General features: G+C 36.7%; 1 protein-coding gene across 2 annotated transcripts in view; it reads right to left on the minus strand.

The window, feature by feature from the left end:
* Positions 1 to 22846, minus strand: part of COL14A1 (collagen type XIV alpha 1 chain) — a 125650-nt gene that overhangs the window by 38702 nt on the left and 64102 nt on the right. For both annotated transcript variants that reach the window (XM_059815536.1, XM_059815534.1), the window contains exons 21-33: positions 22265 to 22414; positions 21483 to 21599; positions 19484 to 19630; positions 17133 to 17207; positions 15628 to 15767; positions 14254 to 14377; positions 13074 to 13217; positions 10911 to 11075; positions 9392 to 9430; positions 9036 to 9174; positions 6582 to 6724; positions 5514 to 5623; positions 3615 to 3773 (exon numbers count right to left, since the gene is read on the minus strand). In XM_059815536.1, the coding sequence (XP_059671519.1) occupies positions 3615 to 3773; positions 5514 to 5623; positions 6582 to 6724; positions 9036 to 9174; positions 9392 to 9430; positions 10911 to 11075; positions 13074 to 13217; positions 14254 to 14377; positions 15628 to 15767; positions 17133 to 17207; positions 19484 to 19630; positions 21483 to 21599; positions 22265 to 22414 (1652 nt within the window). The remainder of the gene's footprint in view (positions 1 to 3614; positions 3774 to 5513; positions 5624 to 6581; positions 6725 to 9035; positions 9175 to 9391; positions 9431 to 10910; positions 11076 to 13073; positions 13218 to 14253; positions 14378 to 15627; positions 15768 to 17132; positions 17208 to 19483; positions 19631 to 21482; positions 21600 to 22264; positions 22415 to 22846) is intronic.

Raw genomic sequence — 22846 nt, forward strand, 5'->3', positions numbered from 1 at the left:
AAGGGAATGGAACAGAACATCCTATTAAAGTAACCCCACATGTTAAAAAATTTGAGGAACTGCTGGAGATAGAACTCTCTTTGGTTTTGCTCCCATTATTATTTTCAGTGGCCTTATTTTAACACTAGGACAGAGAAGTGAATTTAAAGATTTTGTTAAAACTGCATTGCTTCTAAAGCTGTTAAAATGAACTACATACATGCACCTTAGGTTTTGCCTCATTTGTTTTCTTATAAGTCAACTATTACATTTTAAACAAAGGAGTACTTTCATATACATAGAAATTCTTCTTATCTGCCAGCAGATTAGCTGGTTTGTAGATATGCTGTACTACAGATGCAGACACACATGAGCTGGCTCTGTGCTAAACACCTTAGACAGCTGAAGTGCAGTATGAAGGCAGCTTCTGGACCCTTGGGTTGGCTCCACAAAGGTCTATCCTGAGTCCAACAAGTCTGTGTCCCTGGCTATGTCAAATGCAAACTGCCTCCATGCGGAGCCACTTAGATTCCTCTTTGCTACACATCCCAAAACTACTAATTCCGGGAGGACTCATTAGCTTGAGCACAGTAGCACATGAACATACATGAACATACTGCTCTGAGACTCAAAATGACCCTGGGCATTTGCATGATACTACACTTAAGCAAATAAGACATCCCAGAAAAGGAGTGCAGCAGCACTTGAGCTGGTTGTGCAGAAAACACCTTAGGTACAGAAGTAAATCGTATTACCATTTTTTCCATAATCCAGTCTATCCCGGGCTATTTTGTTATCCTGAACAATGGAAGGTTGACAGTATTGGCTAAATTTATGCAGAACTACATAGGCGTGTATATCCATTCATTTTCTCTGGATTAGACAATCTAGAGATCCATAGTGATAAAGCATGTTGGTGTAAAATAAAGAGCAAATAGACATTCTCTGAATTGCTGTATTCACCGTCCAAATGTTGAATGACTCGGTATTCTCATTTTAAAATATTATGTGGGTTGCACTGACTCAAGCTAAATAACTAAACAAAGCTTTCTTTGCTACCATTAAACATTTATTCATAATTCTTGTATTCACAGTGATTTTGCTTTCTAAATATCCATCCCTGCAAGCAGAACCAGTAAGATGGAAAAGTCTGCCTGTCCTCATCTGATCAGGCTACAGTTCTGCAAAGATCTCTCAAGAGCAGACCAAAGCACACATTACTTTTTTAACAGTACATGTACATGGAGGTAAACAAGTTAAATTTAAAATAAAAGGAAACATAATAAAGAGAAGGTTTGTGAATTGTAAATAAACAATGTTTTAAAGTTGGACTTTTCATTAAATCCCACTGAAGGAATAAACAACATTACTTGCTGCATGTCACAGTCAGGTTTCATCGCTCTAGCTGGCTGGAGTGTCTAATCCAGAGACGCCTCACTATTAAGGGATGTTAATAGGGCTAGGCACCTTTAGCCTAATCCCCTTTTTGTCCTGTGTATCTCTATTTCTGCTTGTTCATTGAACTGTTGAACATCATATACATCGATGGGAAAAAAACTCTGATACAATTATATTCCCTCAAAATTGAAATGTTTTGCAAAATTCAGGTGATTGCACTGGATTAATTTATAAAAAAATACACTAAAAACATTCTGACAATGTTAAACTGTTCCATGTGAATACAGTCATAACAAAACATCCACAATTTTATTCCAAAATAACTGCCTGCCTGTTCTTATGTAATAAGCATCTCTAAGATTAAAGCATGTCATGAAAATATAGCTGATGAAAAAAGAACTTTTCAGAACTATCAACTAACGCCAATTTTCATATCAATTGAAAACAATTTTCAAAATGTTTCACAAAAAGAAATTTTTGTTGTATGCATGCCTTCATGAGCCTCTTAACACTATGAAGATACTGAAACAGACTAAATCCCAGAATTCTATTTCCAATGGTGGCACAAGTGATATCTAATGAAGCACAAGGGTGTAAGTCATACTTCTACCTTACAGTCTACGAGGTTCCAATGACTTTCAGATCAGCAATTTTTCTACCCCGGATTTGTTAACAACCAATATTTCCCTGTCATTCATTTGTCCAGGCTTCCCTACAATCTATATAAAATTCTATAAAAAAAAAAATTCTATACAAAATTCTATGGCAAGGAGCTGCACTGATCTGCTACCTGTTGCAAGAAGAACCTCTATCTTGCTTCCTTTGATGTCCTTTAATTTTTGGAGTAGAGGAAACAAACTCATTCATGCCTTACATGTGACTATTCACACAAGTTCTACTCAATATGAATAAAATGTGCAGAATGGAGACTTTAAAGAATGGCATTTGGGTGCTTTCTTGACCTGCTTCTAATTTGGTATATGTGGTAATACTTGAAGGCAGCTAAACAGTACTATGGATTAACGAATTTTCATCTTCAGCTACACATTTGTAGTCTTACGTCAGCTTTACAGTTCATTTGAACAAAACCGAATTTTTCAGTGAGTAGGCAGTCTGACTTATCTTTTATAGATTCCTGGGTTCTAACAAAAGACACCATTTCTTTCCACTTCTTTACAAAGACTTCTCTAATTCCAAGATTTCCTAAGTCTGCCTTTTTCCGTTTCTATTGGAATGTGACTACAAAGGTTTCTCTGTGTAATTGTCTTTACAGGCTTCATATAATTATTATCCATAAGTTTGAGCCCTAAAGGCTCTTTTTTGTACACAGATATATTCTGAGGGCTTATTTTTTACTGAACAAGAGTATTTCCACATAGCAGCAAGTAAATACATTTTTGAAACCTCATTCCTATTCAAATTAAGCCTTGAGTTCAAGGTTCACATTCTCTGCTAACCTCATTCTAGGATCAAGAAAGTTCAAAGAAAATTAGCAAACAGTACTGCATGGCAAAGAAGCCTTCCTAAGATCATCGCCAGACTGTCAATTCTTCTCCAGCAACTAAATCTACCTGAAAAACCCAAACAAACCTTCTTAATGACGTCTGAAGCAAAATGGAAAGACTCCCATAGGTTGCCGTGCGAACAGAATGATCAATTACTGCTTCTAGGAGAATAATTTCAGAGGAGTGAGAGGGTACTTAATCTTGGGGAGGATCTTACACATTTAAAATAGTTTATATTATAAAAGAACTAGATATACTAAGACAGGGGCTTTTGGGGGCCGTCTGTGTCAAACCAGTTCAATTATTTAATGAACAGACAATGAGCTATGGGGCAAACAAAGAGTAAGAGGGAAAAAGAGACATGGGGAATAATTATCACTCAAAACAAAGTTTAAATGATTCCAGGCAAAAGAGTTATACATTGTATTAGTCTATGTAACGAAGTTTGGAACACAAGTCATATCTGAAAGTATCGACCATGTTCACATATGCGTTTGAGAATAACATTTGAACAATGATGGTCTAGTGATTTCATTTATTAAAATAATGAAAAATTGATTTTGCCCAAGTTGAGAACCACTGCAAGCTTTTGCAGAATTTCTGAAATGCTGGAACTTTACTGTTTCAAATATGAGTTCACGCTGCTTCAACTTAAAACTAACTGCAAAGATCCCAAACACTTGTTTTTAGGATATTTTAAATGTTTTTTAAAAATGTTCTTGTTCTACTCACTGGTGCAGAGTTGTCTCTTGGTCCTCTGGATCTGACCATTCTCCCCAGCACTTCTATGCCATCAGAACTAATATTTCCTGCTGCATTAATGGTCTTTTCGCTCACTTCCTTGCAGTCAATAATTATTTTGGCCGTAGTCTTGCTGATAACGACATGCAACTACGCAAAAGAAAAGATGCTTTAACATACAAAGGAGCATATAGGATATAATATAGGATATAGGATATAATATATCCTATAGGATTATATAGGATATAATTTATAATTTATAATATAGGATTAATTTCCTGGGAAAAGGGGGACATTTTTTGAAATCAGCTCCTAACTCTATGTTTGCTGATGAAACGCAGAGAATAATCCATAGCAAATAATCTAGATGACCTCTAGAGGTCCCTTCCAACCTGAATTACTCTACGATTCTAATACGTGTAATGAATTCAGCTTATTTTTCTGCTTATGAAACATCTGCATACAAACTGGCACCTTACATAATTTATTCAGTAAGAAAATAATTTATGCCTGACAAAAGGTGGACACAATGTTCATATACCACCCAGATCCCAAAAAAACCTTGATTTCTGTGGTTAGTCATAATTCCTGGGTCTTGTATGATCCTGCTATATAGCATTGGATTTCACCAATACATCCTCTATAGCCATTTGCAAAAGGCAAAGCTAAGCAGTAGAATTTCACCTGTAAATTACACATTAACCACACAGCAAAACCTTTCATAGTGAAGTTTTTACACTGAAAAAAATCAAACCACATCAAACGCAGTACAGAAAAGCCGTGCACAGCAACAAAGTTACTTCCTTCTGCCTTCATTCACACTCTCTTATCCATCGCTGATGCAGCAAAGACATTGCCAGCAGAAAGGACAATCCTAGCCACAATTGTCCTGTCATGAGCAAACTCTCAGTTAAGCAAAGGAAAGAACAATTGGGGGGGGATGCAAATGAAGAGTGGTAGAAATGCAGTTATCTTCTCTATACCAGACACTATGTGGAGATCAGAGCCCAAGGTGAGAAAATGCCAGGAAGAAGTCCTGTAGTTGCTTTGCTCTGGCCTCAGATTGAACTAAGTAACTGAAAACCTGCTATGAATTTGGTCTCCTGCACCTTTCAAACACATGTATAGCAAGGATCATAATTCAAAATGCAGAAAAATGCTTAAAAGGAGAATTTGCTAAAGCCTCATCTACTCCTCCAAAGCATAACTTAAAAGAGTCAGAATTAGACCCAGCTCTGACCTACCTTCCCTTTCTTGCTCCATCAGTTAAAAAGGAAGTACAGAAAAGTTAAGCTCTGTAAATACTACCCCTCAATCCACAGTCCCCTTTTTTTGTTTAGGAAACATACGAACATCAGGAATAAAAGCAAACAACAAAAGCACCTTCCACAACAAATACATGCTATAATCCCAGCACTACTTCATCTGCTTTCGGAAAGAATGTTACGAGTTCTCTAACAGCCAAGAGAAGTTCAACATGTCATAGCCTTTAAAATATATTTAAAAATAACAACTCTAGTAAAAAAGGATAATTTTTTTTTTGCTGGACATTTTCTTTTCATTTTGAGTGACATTTCCAATCCAAACCTTAAAAGAAAAAGCCGATTTATTTCTGAATTACTTTTCAAGGCAAGTATTTTTAGTCAACTCTAAACTACAGGCACAAAGCATGAAATGAAAATTGATCACATCAGCTTCATCATAAAAACTATGATTGTTTAATGTTAATTCAATATTGCAAAGAGACTTAAGACAGTTTGGTAGATGGTTCTGAATATGCAAAATGCATTTATTTTGGCAGTGGTTGACAACATGAAAAAAGATTTCAAAACATGAAAAACTCCAAAACTTTTATTCAGAGTGCTTTTTTTTCCTATTATCATTACTAACCTTATGAAAACTCCCATAAAATATCTTTCTTATTTCAGGACCTTCAAAAGTCACAGTTTGAAAATCTCCTTTGTAGTCGTAGTTAAAGAAAGTCAGAGTTTTACCACCATCTGTGTGAGAACGAAAATAAGGGCTCTGTGTTAGAGGAAGAAAAGGCCTGATACATTATTTGAAAGAGTCAATTTTGTGTTTAACAAAGACAACCAAAGATGTCATATCAAATGTTAGTAAAACACATTCATAAGTGATATACTGACTCGGAAGTAACAAGTTATCTCAGAAAAATGCTCTTTCCTGGTTTGACAGGAAGGATGGGCCAACAGTTGGGAGTCTACCTCACCCATGTCTCCCTGATCCTACTCTCCCACTAGTTCTCTGTGGCACTTGGACAAGAAAAGCAGGCATGGATCCTCCATCTAACTAAATGCCTAATTCCCACCTAAGGTGACATATCTAAAAAATTCTAGGAAAGATAGAAAGATAAGTATTAATATATCTCTTTTAAAATTGACAGCTATGAAGAACAGCTATCATAGTATCTACATCTTTTCAACAGTAAATATGGAAACCTTCAAAATTATAATCCCTGTTTTACAGTTGTGGAAGTCAAATCAAGTAGAAATGAAAAGAGTCATCAAGAGTTCATGTCTCTAGCTCTGCTATCCGCCAGACTGCATTGCCTCTATGTGGTAATACGTAAGTGGTAGTACGTATACCGTACTGTCAGTACCACTGGCATATATCAAGATAGATTCTATTAGAACCAGATTCAGAGCAGTGGAAATTTTAAAAGTAAATGAGTAGCTCCCTTACATCAATTTACATCTAGTACAGCTCTCTGGATTTCAGTATCATTCCTCCCAGTTTAGAGCAGTGTACTCAAAATTTGACTCTAACCCCAAATTAAACTCAGTTAAATTAAATCTAAAAAACATCCATCAGAGACTATCAACTTCCACATTCAGGTAGTTGTTCTGGCAGCAGATTAAAACATTGGCAGTAATAAATATAGGCACAGAATGAATTGTTCATACAGTTAAAGTCACTGATAAAACACAAAATACATACTATCTAAAATAACTCCAACCAGTGGTTCATATCCTTCATTTAAAATCTCCCAAAGTGCAAATGGTTCCTGAGGTGTGTCGGGGAGTATACGGAAGAGAAACGTAATAGTGTAATCAGAAGGCAGACCTTCAGGATGCAAATACCTGTAAGAGAAATAATGTCTTTTAAACTGAAACAAACGTTAAATCTGATGATTTACTCACCAGATGTTCACTTAACATGCTTCCTATTACTCTGTATATTTCTTTGGAAATCAAGACTGAGAAGAAATATGAATAAGTGTTTGCAAAATCTACTCAACTTGATAACTATCAAAAGAATACTTATGAAGAAAGGAGAAGTTATCTTTTCCCTTGAAATTTACAAAATTGCCCTTAATTATTGATTATTTTTTTTTTATTTGAAGATCAAATCAGAGGTCAGTTTGAAGTAAAGCTGAAATTAATTATATTAAAAGCTTTTAAAAAACAGTAGCCACTTGCAAGACTGTTGCTATTATCTGGTTTAACAGACAATGAAAATAGCAGTTGCTTGGAAGCCCAATCTCAATAGACATGTCCTGTGTCATTAAACCATGGATGTAAAATTAGGAGTGACAGAGACTGTTACAGGAAGCTTTATAAATTATAGGGAATGTAGTTTATATATTTCAAAGCCAATATATAAAAAAGTGAAAACAGATCACACATACAGATATACAATCTGTTCTCCCAGAATTTTTGCAGAAGAGAGAGGAAGTTTATGATATAAAGTAGTATGTTATTTTCTGCCATTTCCTAAAATTTCTTATTTAGTACTTCCAATTTAATTTAACCTTTCATTGTCAAATCCCAAAGTGGGACATTTGGACAAGTGTCTGAAATGACTGACTGTATTTTGAAAATGTTAATTAGCCTGATCCCTTAAAATCAAAGAAAAGGCATCTGAAAGAAGCCTGAGGAGTTTTTTTAATAAATTTCTTTTCTTTTTCCCAAATACGATCCATTCCTTCTAAAGTGTTTCCAGCACATATAAGATGTATAGATATGAATCATGCTAGAAAAGGAGTTAAATGCGATATATAATCAATATATTCAGCACAGTGTCTGTAGATGATCAAACGTGATGTTACATTGCACATTTCCCATAAAGAAAAGAGAGAGGGAACTCAATAGGTATAAGAAAAAAGCCTTACAGTATGCCCATTGTAAAAAGAATGAAAGAAAATTCAATAAGCAGGGCGGGGCAAAGACAAGGTTTGGGGATACAGAGCTCAAACAGGAGAATCACATCAATGGCATTCAGTGCACAGATGAGATGACAAAACCAAATGGTATTATTCAGACGTACCTGTAGATCATGAAGAGAGAGGTATTCTCTGAACCATGAAAGGAAGTGAAAGCCTAATGAAGCAGTAAGACTGGGCTGAGGGGGCAGCCAGAGAAGAGCATATAAATGCAGCAGGTCCAAGTAGAAAGAAGCAGAAAGGGAAAAAGAAGTGAGAAATGCTAACCCCTGGGAATTTCAGTCCATCTAGACCCAGAAGGAAACTAAACACAGAGAATGGGAAACAGCTCCAAGAAGTCCTGCTCCAGCTGGAACACAACAGGATAATCACACAAAAAGACCTGATGACATCTAATATGAACCTTAGAAGTAATTTCCCACTGTTTTTCTTTCTTATTTATCTCAGCTAAAGAACACTTTTTGTTACATCTTCCCATGTTTAATCCAGCAGGGCCACTGCTTTTCTCCAGTGCACTTAATACAAAGCAGGAGACAGGAATGAGAGGAAACAAACACAACATACACACTGTTCATAGAAGAAATGGAGAGTTTCCATCACTTCCTCTCTGAGGAATGACTGTAGAAGTTCAATGGGAGGTTTCTTCATTGCCTCCTCCATATTTTTCCCAGGACACAGTCCTTGTGACTGAACCATGTCCTGCCTCCCAGGAAGGTATGAGATGGTGTTCACACAGACTCATTTCAGCATAAGGAGATAGTCTTCCTTTGTAATCAATGAATGGACATCGACTAAAGTAAAAGTGACTGAGGACAGCTAAAGCAGGTTTTCATTCTGACCTGTGCTTCAAAGACATTCTGCACTCTATGAGACTTCCAACCTGCATTCCAGAGGCACCTTTCATGAAGTACTACATATTGGAATCTGCCCAGACATATGCCTGCATGAAGTTGCTAGGTGCTAAACTGGCACAAGCCTGAAAACGGCTCATGTGGGAAACGCAAAATAGCCAGTGGGCTTACCTACTTTCACCCACAACTGCTATTTTTGAATGAAACTGATTGAGGACTCAGGACACCAAACACTCTTCCCATTCATTAGTATAAGGTAGATATACACTAGTGTCTCTGCTCCTCTGACATGAAAATACTGGTTCCTGAAATGAATAATTGCCTGCACTGGATAATTATCTTCATGTGTTTTATGGATATTTACATGTTAATACATACTTGGTAGGCTGAGATACCAGGGCATCCTTGTGCAGTCTGTAACACGGGTAAACATTAAATGTACCAGGTTCCATTGAAACCCCTTCCACAGCTGAAAACTCCTTTTCAACCAAACCAAACATTTCCATCATTTTAAATCCTGGAAAGTATCAAAATATACATTCTATTAATTTAAATTAATACTGCATTACAGGAAACAAAAAAAGGACAGAGCCAGTTGCATCGATGAGTTTCATATCACCATCTGTTTAACAGCTGTTAGTATAAAGGGAGATTTATTGCCTAATGTTGTAAAAATCAGGTAATGAAAATGATTCCATAAATCAGGAACAAAAATGAACACAAAAATACTGTACCTGCAAAATTGTTGCCGTCTTTAACTACCAATGGGCAGGCTGGAAAAGAAGGAAAGATAAATTTAAGAATACAAGAGATGTCCCACTGGGTCAGAACAATGATCCACTCAGCCCAGTACTCTATCCCCAACAGTAGCAAAAGGAGATGCTGTTTAGGAAGGGCATGCAAACTTGGCCACTTTCTACTCCATTCAGTTGATGTTCCTCTGGATCCATGAGGGTTGTAGCAAAGATGTTAAAAGGGTACATCCCTGTGTGTTCCATATAATATCCTTTTATGGACCTGTTGTCCATGAATTTGCCTAATCCTTCTATAAACCTGCCTTCACAACCTTTTGTGGCAACAAATTCACTGCCTGCTGCATAAAAAAGTATGTCTTATACTGGGGTTTAACCAAATGCTCTCTAGTTCTCTATTTGTGAGCTTCTCCAGCCTAACTCCCTCTCAAGTTCAATTACCTTAGTTGGCATTCTCTGTACCTTTTCAAACTCCACAATAGCTTTCATGAGCAACAGAGACCAGAATCGCACGCAGTCCTTAAGATGTGTACACACATTTTAAATAGCTGTAAATCTGGTTTGTATTTTTCTTCTGGCAGGGAAGAAAGCACACTAATGTCTTCCAGGAAAGATGCTCTGGGAAATCAATAAGCCTAGAGGCAAGGTGTCAAATATGGCACCCCAGGATACTCATATTCAGAGATCACTTTTGGAATACAAGCACAAGTGACCAATAAATGCTACTGTTGAGTATTCTCAATGTTCAAAATTCTCTCTACCATTAAAAGTAGAGTTTATGGTCAAAACCAAAGAACTGATGGGACACAAGCAACGTATTTGTGTTCACAGTCCCATGATAACTCACAGTCTTATGCACAAGGACTCATCAGCTATACACTGCCTACTTTCTAGCTTATATATAAGGAAACATATTGAGGGCGCACACCTAAAAGCATGTGAATTATTGACCTTTAACCATTAGGTGTTGTTCCAGAATGTCTTTCCCTTCATTTTCATCAAGAGTCTGAAGTGTGGCATTTTCATAGATTTCAAAGAGTTTGGGGGTGTTTTATGCTTTTCCTTAGGCTACAACTCTTCTACTTTCTCTGATAATACAGACATTAATGACTAGCTCTCCATTACTAAATTAACCATGTGATTTGAGCAATAATGAATGTAGCTAACTGTACTCTTACAGATGGCTAAAGTAGCCTAGAAAATAAAATATAATTAACTTTTTATGACTAAATTCTGAACCATTAACAATGTTTGGCATGTGAAATAAGTTTTTGACAACCAGTGGCTGTATTCTGGTTTTATGGCAAACAACCATTAATTATTTTGAAGTCACAACACCTTAATTTCCTTAATCTTTTATGGAAATAACATTAGAGTTATAATATCTCCAGTAAATTATGTTAAAAATATCAAGAATACCTCTTAATAGAAAATTAATAGCTACAAACCCCCCAGTATTTAGCACTTATTTTAGAAGCAAGTATAAGTCAAAATGGCTAACTTGCTGATGCAGTTTCACAAACAAAAGTGATCAGCTCATCTTCAATCTTTGTAAAGGCATCAAAGTCATCCACAAAGAAGACATGTCTTTCACTGGGCTTGCTGCCAATATTAACTAACTCTGAATAGTCAGCATCAGCTATTCCAATAGCAAAAAAGCTGAAACCTGTAAAACAAAAAAGAACACTCTTGTGAGTCATTCATTTAGAGAGTGGAAATACAATATGAACACAACTGTATTTGCACTGGTTGCTTTCTTGATTAAATACAAAGGTGGAAATTTTATTATTATCCTATAACACAAGAAAATTCACGCACGTAATCTAAAATAAAAGGTAATACATTCTCTGTGAGATATGTCTTTTGGTTATTTATGCTTAATCAGTTAACTGAAGCTTAAGTGTTTTCTTGAGGACATATAAGACTACTCAGTAGATTAAAGTTTTAGCATATGTTTAAATTTAATGCTATACTGTATTACACACAAAAATATCCATGTATCAAGTATTTAATAAATACAAAGAACAGAAATTAATTTCCTGTAGGTCTTTTACAGATTTTGTTCTGTGCCATATATTAATCAGAGTTTTCAAGCCACTGCTGCCTCATGAGTGAACACTGAAATACATGCATTTTCAATTCATCAGTAACTCAACTGCACTGGTTGAATCTGTTCTATATATTCTGTATTAATATATTTCAAAATTTGAGCCTGACTTCAAAGATTTAAATGAAACAGGAATTGTATCCTGTATGTTTGAGAAGCAGCAAACTAGCTAAAAGTTTTTCAACGTTTTCCTTTCCATAAAAGATAAAGAAAAAAACTGTCTACATCAGGCTGAATATTGTTAATGGACATACTGTTCTTGCATGGCTCAGTCCCAAATTTACTCCAGTCAAGCAATATTGTCTTTAAGTCTGAATGAGGCCCAAGGGCATTCATGACATTCTGCGAAGCATTTAGCATAACAAAACTTTGACTTAATATACTGTAACAACATCTTCATGTCTCATCCAAGATCAGCACCTCTTCATGCCAGTCTCTATCACAGATGCAAGTCAGTACCTGCTCCAACCTATCTGCAGCCTAAACATACAGCACGCACAAAAGTAAACGGGATAAAGTAATTTGTCCGAGGTGACACATCCCTTGGGTCAGCAACTGAACCCCCAACATATGCCGTCTCCTCTCGAGATCATTGCCAGTCTAATAGTTAATAAGGCAACTGCAAGTCTTACCTGACAGTTGAGCATTTTTTGTTCATCTTAGATACAGACTCCAATTTAATCACAAATATGGGGTTTTCTTGACTGCTACTTAAAATATGTTATGCATGCTGTACTGTTTTGCGATATGATTTTATCTATGAAGGCACTGCACTCAGCATCTAGCAATAATACAAGCAGGCAGCCAAACTCAACGATTGCACCGGGTTTCAGCAATCAGTAATATACACTGGTAACTTCATAGCTGCCAAAGTCTAAAGGCAAATAAAAAAGCACAAATGTTATTTCTTCTTACCTCTCCTCACGTTAAAAGGATGATAGCTTTTTCTTTCCATCCTTTAGTTTTGTTCCACGTGGCACACTGTGCCCTTTGGGTTTTGATACAAACCTCAGTATCAGACATTTCTACAACAACTAACCCAGTTCTTATGCTTAGACTCACAACACTGTGTCGCTGCTTAAAGCTCTAAAATTGGTGGTTTAAAAAAATTCTTAAAGGTAATTAGTGTAACATGAGAGCAGATCAGAACCAGTAAAAGAACATATGAAAGAATTTTCAAAGGACCACTTGTACAGAAAACAAAACCGTTCAGTTTGCTGGTAACCATAAGACTACACTTCATAGATGACAGTCCAGATTCTCAGGATCATGTCCCCTGAATTCTTCATCATGGGAGCAATTCCATTGACTACTAAATGGTTTTAGCACTGCTGCCAAAATGAAAAATTATAGCATTAATCACAAAAAAAAAAAAAAAATCCAGAATCTAACCATATCCTAGTGATATTCTGAGTTTCTCAGCATTTGCTGTCTGTTTTCTTTAAACTTTGAAATCTCCCTGGAGCAAAAGTTACCCTTACCTCATGTCCACACTTACATAGTTACAATTAATGAGAAAAAGGAAATGGGAATAGTTCTTAAAACTACACATTTTACCATCTAGTTGCATTTCTCTGGAGACTTTGTTCACATCGTCCTGTGATCGCCCATCAGTAATGACAACTAAAACCTTTGGAATGCCCCTTCTCATGCCTGCCTCTCCAGTAAACAAGACTTCTCTTGCGTGTTTAATGGCTTTGCCTGAAACGGAAAAAATTGACAACATACTTTCACTGTGACATAAATCAAATTTCTATTGGCTTCTCCTATCATGTTAGACATCGATATAAAGAGAAATCTGTTGGGTCCTGAGTAGTCTGTAAATTAGTGCATTCTGTAATTACTAAAATAGAGATATAGAAAAGTTTAATTTTGACCCTAACCTTTGAAAATTTGATGACTTCAGCCATCCGTTTTTCAATCCAGAAGGTGAAGATCAAGAACATGACAAGTGTGGGAAAGGGTATTCTGTTCAGGTTAGAGATAACAAAATCTTACCTTACTGGATTGCAGGGCACAGTGCAGGTAACAACTGAAATTGCCATTGTAACATTTTCTTGACTAAGCAGAAAATGTTTGATTTTGATACTACTGAGATTGGAGGCAATGCAACAGCTGCAAGAAATTTCTGTGTAGTCTAAGAATAATAAAACATGTGGTTTCCAACTAAAACAGATTTTAACCCTTTCAGTGCTCATCTTTAATTTCTTCACATCAGAGAGCTATCTTAAGGGATTAATTAAAATGTAACTACATTTAGTTAACAGACATCTTCCCTAGTCTTAAACATACCACTGAGGCTTAACTGTCCTGGCTTATAACCAAACAGACCCTCTACTCTGTCCACTGTTTTCTACACGCTCTGCAAGCTCCCTCCCACCTTCTTTCCCCTCTCACTTTTCCACTTGCCAGGCTGATTTCATATTACTCCCCATTCCACCTTCCACAATCCCCAAAGTCATTCACTTCTGCATAGCTGCCTCTCCCTCTTCCTCCCTGATCCTTGGCATCACTGTTGGTCAGAGGGATGAATACCCAGCAGTAGCAGGTGAAGGGTGTAAACTGCAGATTATGAAGACTTTGCAACTTCAAAGTCCAACTTTTCACCTCCAGTGTGGAGATACCATGTTCTCACTATTTTTGCACTGATATATTAAACCAGTTAGCAAATGGGAAAGAAATACTGCACAGAGAGTAGCAGGGAGAAAATCTGCATCATAATCATGACTTTTCTCACCTGTTTTTGTATTTCCTCCTTTGTAGGCTATTTGCTGAATAGCTTCAAGAAGAGTCTCTTTTGTTTTGTATGCATTCAATTTAAATTCCGTCCTGGGATCATCACTGAACTGAATTATTGCCACCTGTGCACACAGAAGATGTGTTCATTACTAAAGCACCACCCAGTGTATAAGCAAAAAGTAAGTGAATCAGCACATTTAAAACAAGGATTTATCTTGTAACTTTGCTTCATCCTTAAATTGAAGTCAGAATTTTTTTCTTTTTAAGACGCTTTCACTAAATAAAGTTTAATTTTACTCTCTGCAGTCTTGGCAACCACCTAACACTTTCTGGTTTCCTTTTGCAGCAAACAGGATGAGAAAAGTAATACCCACTTTGGCAAAAGCACTCTCAATCGAGCCCAAAAGCAAAATCCTAGTTACAGCTGCTCACACATGTACAGTTAGTTACTCATACACAGAACTGCAGGGACTTCATTCAGTCTCCACAAATTAATAGCTGCACATAAGTAACTTAAGATAGGGAGCAAAACTGAAGCAAGTAATAGAAAGATGCAAGAACATATTCTGAAATATTGCCTCTCCCAAATATGATGCTGCATGAGTCCAGGCCCTGTGTTTCAACACTATAGACTAAACACCTACAACTCACAAAACATATATTGAACTTCGTATTCTCTAAGTGGTGTCCCCGATTTAAAAGGAGCTATTCACATGCTTAAGCTTAAGCTTGTGCATAAGTTTCTGAAGCACCATAGACTATATTCTGGGAAAACAGCCGTACAGCAAGAAACAGTAAAAACTGATCATTCTTCAGGGTTTGGACAAGTTAAAAGTAATTTTCAATGCTATCCCAAACTGCATATTATACAGGTAACACTTAAAACAGTAATATATTTGCCAATAATATTTTCTGGAGCAGATTCAAGCATGTCTCTAAACAAATACATACATAGAATAATCATTGTAAATACTGTGTTTTATTTCAAGCACTGTAGATTCTGTAGAGCATGTGATTTTAAATAAATGAACCTTTAATTTTCCTTATCAATGCCTTTTTTAGCTTATTTAGAAATAAACACCCCAGTAAGTATCAATACTAAACACATTAACACAACTTAAATCTCATTAGAATGATTTAGAAGAGACTGAAATGACATTTAGCCTTTATGGTAGCAAAATTCATACCATGAATTTCACCATATGGTGTGTATAAAAGAAGATATTAAAAAAAATGCCATCCTAAAGCAGTTTATATTTTCAAAAGAACTGTGAAATTATGTCAATTACTTTTTGATTCATTTCACTTCTGGTGCTAGTCTAAAATACCCTGTCAAGTCCATGCGCCCTCCATCTCTCTACATGTTGATTACCTGCGTTCCATCAGGACCAATCTTATCCAAAGCTCCAACAGTGCTATAGAGAAAGCTAATTATTTTATTGAAATTGTCATCTCCAATACTCCATGACCCATCCACCAGGAATGCTAGGTCAGCTTTGGCTGCTTTGCACACTGAGAAAGAAAAGCAAGCATTTTGGAATTAGAGCAATGCCTCAACTCCTCATGAAATCTCATAAATCACTTAAGAAAATGCAACTGTCATGAAAAGCCCTTGTTTAATGTTAGTTAATAATGCTTTAGCAAACAGACCTGCTGGCATTTACTTCAGTGCAGGTGTAGAACCAGCTGAGCTCTGCAAGGGGTGAATGGTCTGCACTGACAGATCCTATCACAGAATACACTTCAAGGCCATAATGGTTCTTTAAAATCTGGCTAACCATTTTTATTTTTCTTTAGGTTGTTAAGTAAAGTCACACATGAACTTAGACAATCCCAGATTCCTAGCATGACACAGTAAGCAAGGTGAGAGAATCTCGACTGTGGAGGTTCCTAGTGGGAAACCAGTCCATTCAAAAAGTTACCCTAAGCTCTGTAGTGCCTAATGCTCACCGCCTTTAACTGCACTATTTAGGAGAAACGCAGGTTTCCCCCATCTCATCTTATTCCAGCATGTTCTTACACAAAATGGCCTGCAGAGCTGTACACTTGCTCACACAAGTTGCTCACTCTTTCATGGGAACGGGCAACCTTCAACACTCTACAGAATCCAAGTCTATGGCTTGGGGTCAGAAATAAACAGAAATAAACAGTCTCAAAGCAAAGTTATGTTTTTCAACATATTTCATCTTGAAGAAAAATGTTTATCTAAATCCAGAGAATGGGACAGGAAGATACATACCCTTATTTCTCATTTTCTGTTGATTACTCCTTGGATTAAAAAAAAAAATATCTGCTGCTATGCACTTCTAAAACACACACACACACGGTCTTTTTTTTCTGTTCTTCTGGATTAAATTCTCAATTACTATATGTCAGTTTGGTCCACTGACTTCAAGCTGACGGATTTGACCCTCAGTTTCCAACAATAATGCTCCCCTCAGAAATATTTATGAGACTCTGTACAAAACACTACATGTTCAAATGATAAATAGAAGGAAGCCTACATTTAAATAGAGAAGAGACTGAGCATGGCCAACACTTTTCTCATTACCTAAAGTAGACATATTTTTAAAAATCATGCTGCTTTCGAAGTTTAATTACCCTAGGATGTTTGCTTCAGGTGCAAAATATGTATGGTTTAGGAGTCCTGGAAAAAGAAAATCTCACACATATTAACCCTCCTTTCTGCAGATTTCAACAAAACAATAATGATGTCAGATTTTTGGCTCATTAAATTTAAGCCAGCTACCTTAACAGTGTCACTGTAGCAAAACCTTCTTGAAATCTGATCCCCACAGGTCTAAAATAGTGTCAGAAGCAGAAAAACATTGCATCAACACCTTAAAATTGTTATAAACCTACACATGTAGCACTTACCTTCTTTTGCAGGAGGGATTGTAGGTGGTGGGGGTGGTGTTGAAGGTAGTGTTGGCGGTTGAGTTGGAAATGGTACTGCAGAATAAACCAAGGGAAGATTAAAAAAAGCTTGAAAGCCCAGTATCAATATATTTTATCGATATTAAACACAGCATTTTCTACTCATCTCCACATTTAAATTTCATTATCTCTAATCAACTAGTTATGCAATTGGAGAGAAATATAGGTGAGGGTGTGCATGTAATGTCCTCCTGTACTGACCACCTGAAAAAGATAGTACTATTACAGAGCAATTAACGGCTGCATTTCAGTGTGAATGGTACAACTGAACTGCTACTGAAACTGACTCTTTTTGGGTTTCCCCAGTGTAGTAGACCATGTGACAGCTGTATTCTTGACATAGTATCTGTAATTCATTTTGTAAAAGGTCAGCGCCCTTTTCCTTTCTGACCACAACCAGTCCTTAGTCAGAGAAAGTAGGTCTCTACCCACCCTGGAAGGAAGAAGATATTAGTCCTGCAATCCAAAATACAAAGAGACAGTGCGAAAGCAAGCCAGTGCCCACACTCAGAGCAGATCACAACCTGCCCTCATCAAGATTTTTCTGAATTGGGTGGACAATCTTGTTATGTTTCCAGCTAGAAAGGCAGTTCCAACCACAACTCTACGGGATTGTGGCTTTGGTGCCTGCAGCAACTTCTACTAAGGTTACTATATAGTGAGTTTCTGAAAACTGTCTCATCATCCCGAAAATAAGTTTTGGAATTACAATCTCCCAGAAACCTAGCTGAATACATGATCACTGATTGACAGCTTTGCTGAATGCAAGAGCTCTGTTTAGTGCCTTTCGATACAGTCTTGGCTGAATTCTCAGAGAATAACATGCACATGTGTTGACTTCCATAACTGTACGTGAGGAAAAGCTTCCATTTTTGTTCAAGAGCATTTTTTCCGATTTTTTTCAATGCAATTAGTGTAAGAAGCCACAGGTGACAGAACATCATTCCTTCAAGTAAGACTGTACTTGTTATTTGTTATAAAATATAAGTTACATTTATAGACAATGGATAGAGTTAGATATGACAACTTCAGAAAAGGCACCTGTCTTTGGGAAAGGTTAGTGCAAACAGGATTCGTTACAAGCCTCATGTCTACATCCAAGTTGACTCTCACTGCGACTGACTGATGTGGGTTTTCCCATTGGCTTCAATGATAGAAAGGGCCAAGATTCTGAAACAAACACCTACAAGAAACTAATGCCCAGGACCTCCACAACCACAGATGGACTAGGACCAGACTAGGATCTGCAGTAAGGTGACTTGAAAGGCTGCTCTCTAAGCACCAGAGAGGTACAGGTCACCCTGAAGAGTGTTTTCTTCTGAGGTGATACAGTAATTTGTCTGCATCACAAACCATCTTTCTCAAATGGACATGTAGGCCAAGGTGTGTCTTCCTTATGTCTCCTAATTCCCTGAACTGCAGAGCACACAAAATGCATCCCCCTCCAAAAGGCAGGAGAAGTTTGGCTTGTTCCCCACTGCTCTGAGAATGAGCCCTGGACAACTGAGAAGTGGAGTCATGCACCTGTGCAATTTTTTCCTATGTGAAACCATAAGTGTGGGAGGGTTCAGTTAAAGAGGAAAATTATAAACATTATCTACCCTGAGAGCAGGGTAACTGCATTGTGGTGTATAGTAATATAGTATGAGAAGAAGGGTATCACTGAGATTGAAAATGGGCTCGAAGAAAGAAATATAATGTTAAAATATTCACTCTGTTCATCCTGTATTTTGTTTTGCAGTATTTTGAACTCATGAGAGCAGGATCTTGCCTTCATAAACAGCTGTGAGGGGTATTTTCTCCTGTCCTGTGTTACTGAGAATAATAAAAAAGGGTTGGTTGGTTTGTTTGTTTTAAAATACAAAAGTAGACTGGGTATCAAGGTCCCATTTAACAGTAAATTAGACATTGGTGAAATTTTACTAAATAACAAGACCTGTAGGATACAAAACTTTCTCTGTTTGCTTCATTTTTCTGCATTTTTTTTCCCCAAAGTCACAGATTTTCAGAGTATCTCCTAGTGGGACTTTTTATGAAGAAAGCTAAACCATCCTCCCTGTTTCGTTCTCATTAAGAAGTCCAATACAGTTGGTGAATGGGACTTGACAAGTAATACACAGCAATAGTGTAAGAATCCTGCAGCTCTGTGGAGGAATCACAAAGTAGTTGAAAAATCAAAAACTCAGCTAAAGAAAACTGCACAGGAATAGCACATCTGTGGGCAAAGGGCAAAACACGAGAAGCAATCAAGCATTATCACTGCTGGCTGAAATCTGATCTATTTTACTCACATGTTGTCTCCATGATGCTTACAGCAGGGCCCTCTATCTCCTGAAGCTGTGTATGAACACTGATTTTATATTCAGTTCCAGGCATCAGCTCAAAGAAACAATGTCTAGGTGTCCCTCCACCAAGATTTACTTCTTGCTTTTTCCCATCTGGAATTAAAAAATAAACCACTAAAACATTTCTTTACTGTTTTATTGAATAATGTAATTTAAGTCTGAAATAAGAAGGGGACATGACAGCAGATGAAGGGGAAGTGGTTGACATAAATTAATAAACTACATGCTGCCTTATTTCTAGAAATTCACCTCTGTGCAGAGGTCTCTGTAACATTTCATCCTTCATATTAAGTAGGAGTGTCAGGCATCTGCAGGGCAAAAGATGACTTTCACCCCTTGCATTGAAATTAATAAAAATCACTAACACTGTCTTCAATGGGCTTTGGATCTGGTCCTAAATTATCAAAAGGCTAATGAGGAATTGTTACATTATGTAATTCTATGGCATCCTTTGTCTATGCCTCTGGTTCTCAGATTCTGTAACATGCTTAGTAATCGCAAGAGAGACTGAACTAGATATTGTATTCCAACTTACACTAGTAACCACTTAACAAGTTGGTTAAGGAGTAGTATTTACAGGGTTCCAAAATTAATTCTGCTAAATTCTGAATTGGAAAACGTGTTGACAATGGAAAAAGCCTGAGTACTGGAAATAGCATAAAGCATATTTTAATAATAAGAAAACCTTCAGCACAATTCATAATCTGTAGCAGAAAGAAGTGAAATACAAGCAACTGATCTCACATTTTACAGAGTATTTACAAAAAGTGCCAAACAGTCATTCACTGCCAAGGAAAAAACACCTGATGCTTATCAGGAGGTGTTACATTAGTATAAAAATAATTGATCACTGCCTGAACAAGATACACAACCAATCTGACAATCAAAACTCTTCATAATAGATGTTAATAAGAAGCAATTGTTCACACTTTAGCTCATTCTGCTCACATGTAGGCTCTTTTGACTCAGTTAAAACAATTCTGGCAGTTCTATATGATGAAAGCAGAATGTTGGCTAGCTCCCAGATGAGAAGGAAATCTGTTCTGTCTCGTGCCAGCCAAGACTTCTGCTTTCTGAACAGCTTGTCTGTATTTCAGGCCTTCAAATAAACTGTATCACCATCCATTTGCCATTCCACAGAAAAGTCATTATTTTTTTGCAACCAAATTAGTTTTATTTTTCATTATACCTTTGATAGATCTCATTAAATGTTATTAACTGCACTACCCTCAAGTTATCCAAGCTTTTAATTTGTCATCATTCAAAAGATCACTTATGTCTGCTGGGGATAAGAGAGTTAGTCTGCACAAATAGTGACTTCTCCACAACCTCTTCTGGCTACACCTGAGAATCAGTGAGACAAAAGATGCGGTAATTCACCTTCTACACAGTCAGTGCTAAAAGCATCAAGACACCATGTGTTGGCACATAAAAATATCTCATGTTTATCCAGATGAGTAACATTACTACCAGCTATAATTAACAATCAACAGAATGAGAACAGACAAAACTGGATGCTGTTCCGACCCTATGAGCATGGTCTGGATTCAATCAGAGCTTTCCATACCCTTCTACCCTCCTCTCAAGTTGATCCTAATTCTACAGAGCTATCACTGATGGTTTATTTACAATCTTAGACAAATTCAGTTCATCCTTTATCCATCTTCTGTCCCTCACAACAGTGAAAAACTATCTTCTATTAATAGACATAACTCCCTTCCATAAAAAAGACAAGTTATCAACATCTGTTGGATATGAAAGGACAGGAATGCTACTTCTGTACTCCTGAAACTATCCATGGGTACACAACTCTCTTCTGTCCATCACTTCCAGTATTTCAGGAGCCAGTCTACAGGTCTGACTGCATACAATTTCTCAACTTATGCAATTTGGTTCTCTGGGTTAGGCTGTAGCTGCATATTGAATAACTGATTTAGTAACTTACCCACAAGTGATTCTATAACTACCCTGTATGCAGTAGCATGTCTGTGAAGCTGCCACTGAGCACAGAGACTAGTCATACGGACTTGATAGGAATCCAAATCTGTCACACCCAGGTACACTGAAAAATCAAATACCAAAAAATTAGATTTATACCTCTAATTAAGACATACAAGAAAAAATTACTAAATAATTATAGTGAAACACTTATGCCAATTCGTTTTTAACAAATAATTTCAAAAGCTGCTTAAAAAAATTATGTCAAGAAAATCCAAAACAGGAAGGCAATAAAAAAAGTGAATCTTTAGACCAAAAGTTTGTAACTTAAGTCAATTTAGTTAGGACTAAATAATGAACACTGCTAAGAATTCAGTTACTACAAATAAGTATAAAAATATTATTAATTCAGCAATATTTCTGTCAAAATCTAATTTAAAATTGAGCTTTAGATATACAAAGACTAAATCATATTATATATATGCAGCTAGAAAAAATAAAAGAGTAAATAGACTTTCCATTAAGGAGATTTATATCTACTACTAGGCAAATATGTTTGGCTGATAAATAATAACATCTGCTTTATGACCCCTGTCTTGCTAACGTCCAGCAGATTATTTTAAAGCCTGATATAGTCTGATAAAAAAAGAGACTTTCATTTCAGGAAAAAAATTTGCACATAACTAAGAAAAGTCTTCCACATGAAAATTTATTCAGTGAGCTGTACAAAGCCATAGTTATAGCGAAAAACAGTCTGTAGAGATCTGAACAGCATGAAATCATTCTTACAGGTTTTGGCTACGCCTGTTAGGGCATCACTGAAGCCTGTTGAGTATGAAGCAAATACTTTAACACTGTACTCTGTTCCACTGAAGAGATTTAGAATGAGAATGGTATTAATATCATCCCCTACAAAGGTCTCCAACGCAGGACCAGGAACTGCAAAAAATGAAATAAATTAGAAAATAATTTGCTCATCCATTGAATTAGCAGGTAGTTCAAACAAATCTTAAGACACATCCAAAATTACACGTGCTCCTAAAGTTACTGCTATTTTTTTGCCTTTTTTTTTTTTACACCATACACAAAAACAAAGACACTCTGCTCAGTCCTTGCATGGATGCAAGCCACAACACACTTGGGAAACTCAGCAGTGGGATTCATTAGGGCAGGGCTAGACACTGGCATCTGTTAAGATCCTTTTGTTCTGCTTCAGTGACTTACTACTGCCCTAAATAGGCAGCCAAAGATCTCTTCAGTTTGGTGGTATGCCAGGACCAACGGGGGGGACAGCAGATGCCAGCCAGCAATACAGTCCCTAAGGGGTTCTTATACAACAGCATCATTTAACACTCTGCAAAAATGATAATG

The sequence above is a fragment of the Gavia stellata genome, chromosome 3 (genome assembly GCF_030936135.1).
Source record: "Gavia stellata isolate bGavSte3 chromosome 3, bGavSte3.hap2, whole genome shotgun sequence".
Taxonomy (NCBI): Eukaryota; Metazoa; Chordata; class Aves; order Gaviiformes; family Gaviidae; genus Gavia; species Gavia stellata.